General features: G+C 36.2%; 1 protein-coding gene across 1 annotated transcript in view; it reads right to left on the reverse strand.

The window, feature by feature from the left end:
- The window catches only part of LOC113231013 (high affinity cAMP-specific and IBMX-insensitive 3',5'-cyclic phosphodiesterase 8), a 448,718-nt gene that overhangs the window by 304,743 nt on the left and 129,831 nt on the right, over positions 1–14,144 (reverse strand). The window contains exon 2 of the mRNA XM_026465153.1: positions 3,525–3,834. Within this exon, the coding sequence (XP_026320938.1) occupies positions 3,525–3,774 (250 nt within the window). The 5' untranslated portion in view covers positions 3,775–3,834. The remainder of the gene's footprint in view (positions 1–3,524; positions 3,835–14,144) is intronic.

Below are 14,144 nucleotides of genomic sequence, written 5' to 3' on the forward strand. Positions count from 1 at the left end.
AAGGTATTAACTGCATGGGGAAGCCCATGACTGACGCTGTCAATAAAGTACTAAATACTATATTTGCTGCAAGGGTGGGTAATACTGGTAGTACTGGTTACAAAAGTCATGAAATAAGTGATAACAAACAACACAATAATAAACTAAAACTAGATGATAACATGTTTAAAATGGAAGAAGAAGATGAAGAAAATGGTAGCGACGATGAACAACTAAATTCAAGTAAAAATGTAAAAAGTAAATTGAAACTGAACAACAGCATATTCAAACTCAAAGATAAAGAGGACAATCAGGTTGGTAGTGACGATAAACAAATCCATAAAATTAATATGGATACATATAAAGTAAAACTGCACAATAACACGCTTAAACCGGAAGATAAAGAGAATAGGAATAAACGCGATAAAACTGAACATCAAGACGACAAAGAGACTAACAAGTACGATTATGGTAATATTACTCAGATGGAGATCCAGCATCCAAATCCAATTGCAAGTTTCAATGCTGCTAATAAAAATGACGATGAAATGGTAGAAAATATTGAGAAAAAAGGGCCAACGTCTAACGGCGTCGATTATTCTTTGTTTGGCAGTAATACAATTGTTTTGCGTTGAGAAAAATTTCAGGTTATTATAATATTTAGAGCAAACCTAAGTGTCTAAATATTAGTTATTAAAGCCAATGTAGTATTCAATGGTAGATATTGCATACTACCAATTAAACGTAAACAAAACAACCGAGCGATCGGCGTTGCGCTGGCCGTAGAATAGCTTCCCCTTCCGTGCCGCCCGCGCATCTTTCGTCGCAACCTGACTCTTACCGATCGAGTTGTATAATTTTATTTGTCACGTAATTAAGTCACCACACCATAAGTGCACACAGTAGGTATATTTATATATTTTTAATATATTTATTTACTTTTACGATCTATAATTAACACGACACACACATCCATCACTCATCTCTGTTCAGGGCTCATTGAAAACCAGTGCCACAGTCAATTATGGCTGTGGTTTATACTGAATGAAGTCCTTCTGCATACGCCACAACGACATTCGTACAAATGACAGTACAAAATTTTTACTCATTATATTTATTATTTTGGTTTTTTTACTGTTTTGTCGTATCCTATGTTGTTTTTTTTTTTGTATTTTTTATTTTGATAATGAATTCTTTTTATTTTGTTTTGCTTGTCTAAGTGTTATCAATATTTTTTTGTATCTATGTGTTCTGGCGTTGCAATAAATGCCTATTCTATTCAATTGCTGTTCTATATTTTAATAATCATTGAAAATTATGTAAAAAAAAATATCCTCAAATCTACTTCTGTTTACAATTCGCAAACATAAGTACAAATATAGCAGATAATTCTTATGTCGTGGAAAAAATGTGAAGTTTAGTGTGCGTTGGTCTAAAACCTTTCAAACTTATCAACTCTAACAACATTTCTAAGATAACCCCGGTGCTGTCGATACGTCTGCGCACAGATTTTTATCATTCATTTGCAATATTTATTATAAATTCTAAAACTCACCTGATGTCCGTTTGGTATGAAGTTGCCTTGCAAAATTATTTTTGACTCGTGATGCATAGTTATATTTCTTACTCAATAATTAATACGCCAAAATCATTTGATTTTAACGAAGCTCTTGGAACTCTAGCAGACATCTTCGTTGCATGCGTTAGCTATATTAGCGAGAACAGGTTCTCGTGATTCAATTTTAACATGAAGACCTGAAACGTCGGCTTGTGCAAAGTGACTAACTTTTATTATGTTTAGCATCGAAAGTATTATGTCCTCTCAATTTGTTGTTTATTATTTTGAACTCATCTTCTTTAAGAAAGTTACCGCCTGAAAATTTCTTCGTGATTATTTTTGGCGAACAACATTTCGATTTCATTAACTCTGGCGTATTTTTTATTTTCTTCGCGATATCGTAGTAAAGTATTTCTTTTTACTTCTGGCTACAATTTTTAGGTATCAATGCGTTAAATAAGGAAACAATAAAATTAATTTGAAGCTGTAAATAGTATAATGGAAGATCAATTCTTTCAGCAACGTGAACGATGTAAAAAACTGTAAAGTGTGCTTTCCTACAGTTATGTTATTCTCGACATTTTATGGTCCGATGTGTGGTCTTCTTTACAATCGTACTTACTTATTCTGTGTAAATAATACACAACTAGCTATCAAGCCCACGTCACGTCATGTAATCGCACTTTACAAAATTAATGAAGTTAAGATTACTTATTGGTAAGTTTTAATCCATGAAATAAGCCAAATTAAGAAAAACAAAATCCATAATCAAGTTTCAATATTTCAGAACTGGTCAGTAAACGAAGATGGCAGTAACTAATATTTTAACGTTGGTGAGTTTTTCCATAACGTTTAGATCTTTATTACATTACTTAATGTAAAGTAGCTAGCTGCTACCTAGTTAGCACAGTTACCTATGATGTTAATGGTTTTCACCGTTTGAATACTTTGATTAATAGTATAGATGTTGAATTTTTTCCTTGCAGGTCCTCAGTGTTATTATTACGAGTACAAGCGTAAAGCTTCGATCAAAAGATTTAGCTGAGCAATGGCCAAAGGAGTCTACTAATAGAATAAAAACTTCTAACGTAACAACTGACAATTTAAATCCTATATTGAGTCAAATTACTCGTGGAGTCATCGATGTCAACTGTCCAGAAGGAATAAACTGCACGGGGGAGTCGATGACCAGCGCTTTTGACAGAATTCTTAATATATTGGCTACAGGAGTGGGTAGAAACGGTAGTATTGGGTACAAAAGTGTTCAAAAAAGCGAAATTAAACAACAAAATTTTCATTTGAAACTGGATGATAACTTGTTTGAACTGAAAGATAAAGAGTTTAAACAAGCGGTGAACGATAAAACTGAAAATAAAAATAACAAAGAAAGCAAGAAATACAATAATGACAACACAATTGAGATGGAGATCAAGAATCCAACTCTTACTGAAAATGTTAATGTATCTAATGAAAGTGAAGACGAAATGGAACAAAGTAGCGAGGAAAAAGAATCAACGACTAACGGCGTTGAATATTTTGTGTTTGGCGGCAATAAAATTGTAGCTTTAAATTGAGAAAAGTAATAATTTGGACAAAACCTAACAGCCAAAATATTACTTTATTATATCCCTGCGCAAACTGAGTATCTACTTTTCAATAGTATATGTTGCATAATATTGTTGTTTTCACATTTGCTCAAAATAGTTACAAGTTACAAATTTACCAAACCACTTCTTGGGAATCGCCGAAAATTATATTAATCGTGTCCCTAAGACGCGCATTTATATAACTCTAGTAAGTAGCGGTAATTCTACAAACGTAGTCGAAATATAAATGTTGTAGAAAAATATGATGTGGAGTTGATTTCAGTATTTTTCACATAGCAATGCTGATGACCACGCCTCAAAGACAATCGCGCCATTAACGGTGCGTTTGGGCATGGACTTATCAATCATTGGCAATATTTATTATAAATACCAAAACTCACCTGATATCCGTTTGATATGGAGTTGTGTTGCAAAATTGTTTCCCATTTGAGAGACATAGCTGTCTTTCTTACTCGATAATTGTATGCTGAAACCATCCGACTCTAATGAAGCTCTCGGAGCCCTGGCAGCTTGGACAGCTTTGTTGCATACTGGTGTAGGAGCTACTTTCGCTAGAGCAGCTTCTTGAGATCCGGTACTGTCGCGGCGACGACTTTTGTGGTCCAGGAGCATACTCGGTGTACACCCCATGGTTTTACATTGGCACTACACTTTTGGCACTCACACTAACACTTGCCTGCATTTTTTTATCTGTAACAATAAGAGATATCAAGTTACTAAGTTTATTAGTAGTAGTAAGAAATATTAACATTCTTACATCTAATCTGAAGAAGTTTTTACACAATGAAAGATCTGATGAAAGGAATTGCTATACCTCAAAAGAAAACTCATGGACATGCACATTCTCCCTGTCACTTACAGAGCTCAAACTTAGTCTTTGATGAACCGTCAGACGTTCGCACTCGAGTAACTTTAAAGTAAAATTGTCAGGCGCGGTACTCAACAGTATACGAGTACTGCGCTCCAAAACACAAATCGTTGAGGTTTGGTCAAAAAGTCGCTAGCCTGAAAGGAAACTGGGCCGGACGCATCTACCGTATGTCAAGCGAGCTATGGGCAAAGATCACCATAGAGTGGATCTCACCAAAGGCAAAACGGAGACGTGAAAGACCCAGAAGGAGATGGCGTGAGGTACATGCTCATATGAGTTCTTAGCCTGTGACGGCGTTAAATCGCGTTGAGTGGAGAAAGGGAAGGAGGTCTTTGCCCTGCTGTGGGGTAGTAACGGCTGAAAAATTAAATGAGATCTAAGTTAATCTAATCTGTCTATTGTAGTGTGCCTTAGCACAATTCGTCGAAGGCTTACGGGAAACAAGACTCTAACAAAAATAGTAATCGAATGTAACTCATTGGGTATAATCGAGAATGAATGGGCCTTTTTGTTAAACTGCTACAAGAATGTCTCTTCGAATATTTTCGAGCTATCTAATTCACATTTAATTTCTTTACGATCCGATAAGACTGAATGATAATAATGTGTTACCAGACCCAAGGTGGCCACAAATCCTTTTATATTTATTTTTAATGTTATTACCTCAATCATGCCCTGTTTGGAGCCGTTCTACCTATGCAAAATTAGTGGTTACAGCCTTAAATGAGACTTGTCGGATCATAACTGGCTGTCTTAAGCCGACCCCGGTAAGATTGCTGTACCCACTAGCTGGCATAGCGCCGCCAAACATCCGCAGAAATGTGGTGGCATCTTGCGAAAGAGCAAAAATGGCCATCGACCACAGACATATATCTAGATCACAGACCACATAGATAGAGGCCGCAAGTACAGCTATTTGTATGAAAACCAAGCGTGGCACATTTTTTGTACCCACTATAACGTCACAAGAACTATTTAGTGATGAAAACCTCCTTCCGGTCGCTCTAAATCGATTGATTGAACGGAATACGCGTAAACGCGCGTATTCCATTCAATTAATCGATTCTCCATAGAATAATTTTTGTTCAAGTATTTGTTGATTACAAGTAGTCGTAGTATTAATATAGTAGAAAAATACTAGAATAAGACGGTTTAGTCCTTTATTTAATTGTTTTTTAAAAATGTTGATTACTTAAAAAATACTTAATTACTTTAATTTTTAGTCGTTACTTCTAATATTAAAATTATTGTCCTTCCAATAAAATGAGCGTATTATATAACATCTTTTTGTAATAGATCTTATCGATTAACTTAAATAATGAAAACGCACGTCATTATATGAATTTGCGACAGTCTTAGTTAATTTTACTAGATGGTTTACTGTGGGTAATTGATCAAATTTATGAATGGCAAGACAAATGAAAATGTTACTACTGACTGTTACATAATGACGGCTTCGTGTGAAATTTTTGTGATTTGTTTATTATTTCTCGGATTTCTAACTCTGCTACTCTGCATATTTGGATAGCATCTTAGGTGGGATGAACTAGACCACCTTCGTCCTCGAAAACAACGACTCAAACATATGACCAACTCCAGGTTTTTGTAAGAACAGCGCACTGTTAATTCTTTGCATTATATATTTTTTTGTATTACTCGTACTACATATTCGGCGATGTATGTAATTATTTTTTTAACTGCCTCCGTGGCCGAACGATTACCATGCCGGACTGCCACGCAGAGGTCTCAGGTTCGATTCCCGGGCCGGGAGAAATAGTTGTATGGCCTACAATTATTTCTCTCGTGAGTTTGGGTATAATTTGTGGTTGTCTATGTGTGTGTCCATGGCACCCGCGACACAGGGTTTCCCTAGTGCGGGGCTATGTTGAGTGTGTGCGTTATTTATTTGCTCATTATGTTCGGACATTCGAGGCAATGTGCTGCAAAAATTATCGCAATTACAGATACTACTGAATAGATACTACAAAACTGAAAAAAAAACGAAAAATTACTAAAACTAAACGTTATAACAAAAGAGTTATAGAATATTTTTATAATATTGCTAAGGTCATAATAATTTTTGTCCCTTTGTTTTTAAAATCGACCAGAATCGAGAACAGTGTTGCCTAACGTATACATCACTAAATGTTAAATTTGGCCAAACCGGCCGTACATGCGGCGTCTATTTAGATATGCCTGTGCCATCGATACTCGGCACCCTGTGCACGATCACTTCACAGTGCAACAGACACTGAGGAGCCGGAAAAGTTTTGTCAAATGTGTCGATCATCTGAGCATTGAGCCGGTTCAGGCGAGGTAGGTAATCTTTGGCGCATAGGAATACCATCTACGTTTGTCCCGCCTTCCGAGAGTCTTCCTCTTGGACACGAATCGCCATGGCCGATCTGGAGGTCTTTAAATAGACTTCGAACTCAGGTTGATTGGAGTACCTAAGGAAAATTGGTTCAGGTCCCCACCTGAACAAACTGGAATTTTCGGACGGTTCTAACCTGGACTACTTGTGCGGTGCGACTCAAACGATGGCACACCTTATATCGTGCCCTGCGTGCCCTAACACTTGCACGCTTGAGGATTTAATGGAGGTTGCTAGTGACGCGGTTGGCTGTGTGCTGATTGTACAAGTTCAGCATTCAACTTTTAATAATTAGTTTTGGGGAATCCTGTGAGGCCTGCGGTTAAACATCAGGGTTTTTTATGTATACGTATCGTTTTAAAATAATAATATTTAACTTATATAGTCCCACTTTTGAGCACAGGCCTTCTCTCACAACGAGCGGCCTATGATAGTTCTCACGTGGACTCCAAGCGAATTGGAAACTTCACACACATCATTAAATTGTTTCACAAGTGTGTGCAGGTTTCACAAGAAAGCTTTTCCATTTCAAATGAAATTTCGTACATAAATTCCGAAAGACTCAAAAGGTGCAAGCCCGGAACACACGACCCTCTGCTTGGAGGCCGGTAAGTCAAACCATCAGGCTGCCATGGCTTCGCCACCATTACCACCGTTTAAAAAAAAGTGAAAAAAAAAAACTGAAGTCTATCTTTAGCCCCATGTAAAAATTAAACCTTTGTAATAATCGAAACAAAAACAATATATACATACATAGGTGTCGAACTTGGCGCCATTAAAAGAAATAGCGGTGAACCCTTTCTTGCGGAAGTCCTCAAATTCCTATTGTTAAGTTCTACTTAATCATCCCTCGATCCTTTGTCAAGTAAATCTCGCATCTTATTGACTTCAGGAACATATGGCGTATATATGAAGACGGTGAAAATTCCATTTCAAATGGAACCTTCCTATGAAGACCTAATTTTGTAGAGTCGTGCAAAAATATGTATAATAAAATAATTGGTCAATGAGTAAAATTCTTTTGGTAAGATAGGTTACCTATTTGATAGGTGATATTTTTGCACGACTCTAGAAAATTAGATCTTCGATTACATTTTCCTCTTATTTATACTAGTTTTAAGTGTCTTCCCCAGAGGAAATCAGGAATTTATTATTACCCCCAATAAGTGAAAGCAAATGTCGCAAGATTGAGAAAATTACGAATGCAATATAATATAATACAATAAAGCTTGCTTGCTTTGAAAAAGCAATAATTACGAATATAATACAATAAAGCAATCCTCAAACTGGATTGCACCAAAGTGCTGAATTATATAGCACAATATTTTCTATCTTTAAAAAACTGGTGCTCAGTAGTGACACGTATAAAATTGAAGGTTCAATCAGTATATCTACTAAGTAACTACTGTACAGATACCACTTCTAAGAAAAGTTGAAAATACCTGACACTTAATTTAATAAAACCACTACATTGTAACATTATATTACGTCATATTGTCACCAATGTTGGAAGATCTTTCCTTATAGGCGATGCGAGCAGCGATAAAATAAAAAGAATGCTCTATATTGTTTTAAATTCCCGAGTCTTACAAAAACAATGTTTTTGCACATAATTTTCAAGAAAATGAGTTTACTTAAAAGACGTTAAAGGTAAAATTTGCTTCCTTGAAGTAGCCATTTATTTTCATCATTTTAATAGTATTCATTTTGTACATCAAATAAATGTCAGAGATCAACATTAAGCGGTCGAAGTAATCCTTAGAAGGAAGCTCCCTAAATTGACATCCCTGGATCACAGATAATCCTTGACAATGAAAAAAGTTTTCAAACCTCATATTGTTAAGTTTCATTTCCGCTTACAATGTTTAGGCAATAATTCCGAGCTTAACATCAAGTTAAGGGGAATTAGCTAAGTAAGGTTGGAAGTTTTTTAATTAAGGCGAAGCTTAGACCACCGTTGTTGTGTTTGTTACCCAATTATACCAATACAACTTATATCAGATAATCTTCTTATTCTCCGTGATCATAAAAAGTGACTAATTCGACAGTCTTGCGATGTGGTAACTTTCGCAAGTACGAATTTGTAAATGTTTGCATTTGCGCCTTATGTGCTCTGTTGTGTAAGGGCGAGTTCCCATTATGTCGTGATGACAGTTAGTTGTATAGAATAAAGTGTTGTGGCTTGTATATTTAAATGAAGTTGTTCACACATAGAACAACAAGATTAACTGTCATTCACGACTTTTATGACGTTACGACGACAAGCTGTCGAGGCAATGGGAACAGCTAGCTAGCTAACAACTAGACAATTATCCGACGTTAAAAATGTGACGATAGATAATCGCAGCTTCAAACGATTCTGTCGTGCAAACGACAAGGCGGCTACCGTAAATTGTCGTCAGGATCTAGTGGGAACAGCTAGACCCGACAGTCACACAACTATAAAATAAACGTCCACGACACAGTCACGACAGATAGTCGTGATATGGGAACAAGTTAGACGCGACAGTCGTTCAACGATAAATAAAACGTTACGACATGATGGGAACGCGCCCTAAGTTGACCGTGTAGGCGGGCCTTAATAAATAAACCATCCAGAGGGTGTGCAGTTGTGTGGCTTGAGTTTTGTTCACAACTTCGTGTACAACCGTGTAAAACAAAAAAATCAGCAAACCACAAACAGTCACGTCACCAAAAAGGGAAAAATAAAACAACAGGGATTTAATCCAACAACAATCCACGTAATTATTTTTATACATATATATTTGTCTTATTTCGTTTTGTAAACAGTATTATTATAACGTATTAATCAATCTATCTACATTTCTGATTTATTTATACAATTAAACGTGACAATTCTTATCCAAACCTATTACCTATAATTTGAATAAAATATTTACCTACTGATAGGTTTTAAATTTTACTTTAGCACTAAAAAAATTATCGATACTTATTGTTTTTAATTTTTATATTATGTAGGCAGCAAAACAAGCATACGGCCCGCCTGATGGAAATCGGTTACCGTCGCCTATGAACGCCTGCAACACCAGGGCGTCACGAGCGCGTTGCCGGCCCTTTAGGACCCTTCTCAAACCCCTTTTGAAGGACTTCATGCTGTGTTCCTGCGGGGAAACTCCCACAGCGTTTTTGCGTAGGAATACACTTAATTTATAATAGTAATTAATTATTATAATTAATATTTACACTTAAACATTTTTATTTTTGGAGTCGGTGCCAGCCATGGAATGAAACCAAAGAAATGCTTTAATAGATTCTAATGCTATACGGTAAGTTTGTAAAATCGCCATGCCTGGCAGCCGAACGCATCACACAATCCTTTTCTTTTAATCCGTTAAAAAACGTTATGCTAAAGGTTTATTATACAGCTTTTGCATACTTGTACACTCAAACGGGGATGGAAAATGTCTTCATGAGACCTTTACGTCGAACAAGGTTCACACCGTTTTACTATTACGAAACAAAATACAAACAAAACTTAATAAAATTAAAATTAAACAAGGACATTAAGTTTATTTTTATAGATACTTTGCGTGGAGCCATCTGTGTTGGCATAAATTAAAATTTAATAAAAATGGAAGTAAATTAATTTGCTACTCCGCGAACCCAATGAAGGTTAAATCGTGCAAAATAGCTGCGCTCGTGTTGAATATTTGCTGGAAAATGCAATGCATGTGTTGGGAAGCACTGATTTTCAGTTAGCACTTTAAGTGACGTCACGAAACAAAAAGTTCGTTCCTTATCAAAGTACGACGATGGTATTCGGCTGCCCCAGAGAGCAAAACCTACTAAAAGCTTTAGAGAAAATTTTACAGAAGAGCCGAACAACACAAATCAAGGTTGCTCTTAAACAATTTTCCAATTAATGTACAAAAGTTACACCAACTTGAAAAAGACACCGACTTGAAAAACCGCGTAAAATATTGAATATAATTCAAGGTTAGTTTGTGTGTTCAACAAATTTTAAACCAGGGAACTTTGATTGATGAATTTATGTAAATCAAACACATTAAAAACCATGAAATATTTTTTTTTATGACACCAAAGGACGGGATAAGCAAGTCGTGGGTTGGATGGTAAGCGACACGCCCGTCCATAACGGTTGCAGTGTCACTCAGAGCTTTAAAACGCAAAGTTCCGAGAGGCACTGTCACGGCGCCCGGTCACCCTTAGACGTAAGTTGACAAGTCCCATGTGCTTGTAATTTCACTAGCACCCTTACCCTTCTAAAGCCGAACGCAGCAATGGTGACATTATTACTTGGCGGCAGAAATAGGGAAGGTGGCAGTGTTTCCCTTCCCTACAACATCGTATATGGTATTTTTAAAGTTAAACATATACATGTAATAGATATACACTAAAAAGGTATTTTCTCCCTACATTTAGCCCCATTAAAAAACCCCAAAACAAAAACATTTTGGCCTGAAAAAACTTAAATTTCATTTTATCGAATATCGATAACTTTTGATAACCGCAAGTTAGTCTACGTCTGCAATGTATCCACCTACGCGTTATTCTGTATCAAGTCGACACCGAGAGTCTATCAAGTTGATACTTTGATTTCATTCATAATGTTATACTTTAGGACGTCACTAAATTAAAATGAAAGTCAAGTGAATTTCATATAATCTCAGTACAGAGTACTAAAAAAACTGACCTCAACAGTACGTGGAATTACATCTATTTGCCAAGTTTTATTGAAATCGGTTACCGGAAAGTGCGCAAACTCGGATTCATCCCCTAGTTCGCCACTATACGGAACATGACACAGGAGATAATAAAAATCGGTTCTCACTGCTCAAAGTATATTGAGAGAAAAACGCCTTAAATTGGAGAATAGCAAAATCAACCATTAAAATAATTGATCCTTATAAAAAATTTAGGCGCTATTTATAAAAATGAATCTTCATGCGTGAACAGGTGGTACCCTCTTTCCAACAAAAAAAGAATCAATCAAACAAAATCGGTTCATAAATACCGGAGTTATCGCGTAAAATACATACAAAAAAAAACGTGCAGTCGAATTGAGAACCTCCACCTTTTTTTTAAGTCGGTTAAAAACAGAAAATATTATGTTATTAATACGTTTGTGTTACTCGAATCTTGTGCACGTATTCTTGCGTGAGCGGCCATGTCTCGGAAACAAAAGTAAGTATAGGTAGGACACATTGGTTGAACACCTTAGTCTTCAGGCATTGAGGGATTTTAGACTTGAACACATCTTCCAACCTATTGAAGCCATCCTAATTTTTTTTTATAATAAAAATAATAACGCACACACTCAACATAGCCCGCATTAGGGAAACCCTGTGTCGCGGGTGCCATGGACACACACATAGACAACCACAAACTACACCCAAACTCACGAGAGAAATAAATATAGGCCATAACATATTTCTCCCAGCCTGGGAATCGAACCCAGTACCTCTGCATGGCAGTCCGGCATGGTAACCGTTCGGCCACGGAGGCACTTAAAAAGTTAATTGAGTTCGTCTCGTAATTTGTTTAAACTGAGAAGCGGGACCGACGGATAGATAATGACCGAGATAGATGTAGTCGTCCACTACCTCTGTAGGGTAGTTGCCTAAATTTATATTACGTTTAGGACGCAAATCTGTTATAACCTTGGTTTTGATCAAGTTCATCCTTAGGTCCACTCTCATCGATGCTTGGTGCAGATCTTGGAGCATGCGTGTGTACGTTATTATTATTATTATTGTACAGAATAGTTTCCATGCAAAATATTTCCTACAATTTTTTTTTATGCTTTGATATTGATTTATTTCCCAAACTCTACTCTAGTATCGATGTTAGTTATCCTGACTCTATGAATACACTCAACACGGCCCACCCCTCTGACCCTTATCGTACGAAAGGGACAGTTGCAGCTTTTAACGTTAAGTACCAATAATTTCTGATAAAACTATCGTTTAGGAGAAAACGCTTTTACCCCCAAAAGCTTACAATTTTGATGTCTGTGGATTCAGTACACTTTGTACTAGGTTTTCGTGAATCGTTTTTCCTTTTACGGCGGCTTATTTATGAAATATAAATCATTTTGTACGAGAGATTTTATTTGAGAAATTGAAGTACACATTCCGAGGCGACCTATGAGTATTAAAATGATGAAAAACATACAAGTCTAAATAATAACATTAAAAACGATTAAGGTCATCCAGCACACATTATTTTATATGTACGTATGTAAACACTTTATTGTATGGTCAAGAGCACGTCACGCTTGACACTTTGTACTTCTTATGGCAAGCGGCATAAAGTTGAATTTAAATCTTAAATGTCAATATTGGTGTGTTCTTGATCCTACAAATTATTAGAAAATATAAAATAATTTAAAAAAATACAATACTAAGGCGAACTTGTCGTAACGAGATTTCTTCTAGAAGCAGTAGAGCTCCTTGTGAAAGAGTTCGTCCAGGGAAGCACTGCCACCTTTTATCTATTTCTGCCGCCAAGCGGTAATGTAACCATTACCGCGTTCCGGTGTTGAAGGGGTCAACTTATGTGTCAGAGTGACGAGCGCTGTGGTATTGCCCCTCAGATTTTTGTAATTTAAAGCTCTGTGTGGCACTGCAACTGCTATAGACAGGCGTGTCGCTTACTAGCAGGCGCACGACTTGTTCGTCCCGTCACTTGGTATCATAAAAAACCTTTGAACAACTGACAGTTGATTTCTGGTTTGGCTATACCGTAAAAAGTTATGAATGCTACATACGCAATTATCGCATAGATAAATTATTTGTGTTATACAAATGCATATGCGAATACATATATGTGGAATGGGGTGGGATGTTCTTTGCAATAAAATTCGTAAAATTTGGTTCGTAACTTCTTCGTTTTATTTTCTTACAAAAAACACAAGTGTGAAACCAAAATCTCTCTCTGTCGTCTCACTTTTTTTTTCTTTTTTTTTTTATACTTGACAGGCAAATGACTCCACTCCACCTGATGTTAAGTGGAAAGTGGTATCCAAACGCGAAGGAACCTAGTGCAGCGATGAAACCCTCACTGCACTAGCCACCTCCACCCTGCCTGCCTACAATATGCCTTCTTCCTCACCACCGTTCTTCCTCTTCATTCTCTCACTCACTCATTCCTCTCCTTCACTCTCGTCATTCACTCTTATTTTAATGCTTTTTTTTATATAATCAAGTGACGGAACCTTAGAGGATGGAAAAAAATAAGACGGAACGAACAATTCTTCATTCAATTTTCTATGTTTACTACGTTCACTGTTAAAAATATCCTACATATATTATAATGAATAAAATTGCTGATATGTATTATAATCTCTATACATTTTATCCATTAATAACTTCATTTATTTATAAAATAAACCTACAAATAAATAAAGTTAGATATTTCAAAACTTTTTCGTCAACAGCTCGAACAAGACTTCAATAGCGCATCTCTAAAAGCTCGTTATATTTAATAGTTTGGTTTCAATCCATCCGTCTCTTCAGGTTTTAATGGGACTGTATGAGGAAATCCGAAACCATACAATATACAAGGAAATTGTCTTAGGAACTATTAAGTCTTTTTTTGTGAAAACAATGTTGGCATAGTCAATTTTTTTTTGGTCAAGCGTGAGTTGTTAAAGAAATGAATAAAAAAAATTTTTTTAGTGCTGGTCGTTTCACACTACACACACGACACAGTTTCATGAAAGGATCATTTCATTGTATAGGACGAAAAAATCGGGACTGCTGAAGTTAGTCA

The sequence above is a fragment of the Hyposmocoma kahamanoa genome, unplaced genomic scaffold, assembly GCF_003589595.1.
Source record: "Hyposmocoma kahamanoa isolate Upper Pololo Valley unplaced genomic scaffold, ASM358959v1 64, whole genome shotgun sequence".
NCBI lineage: Eukaryota > Metazoa > Arthropoda > Insecta > Lepidoptera > Cosmopterigidae > Hyposmocoma > Hyposmocoma kahamanoa.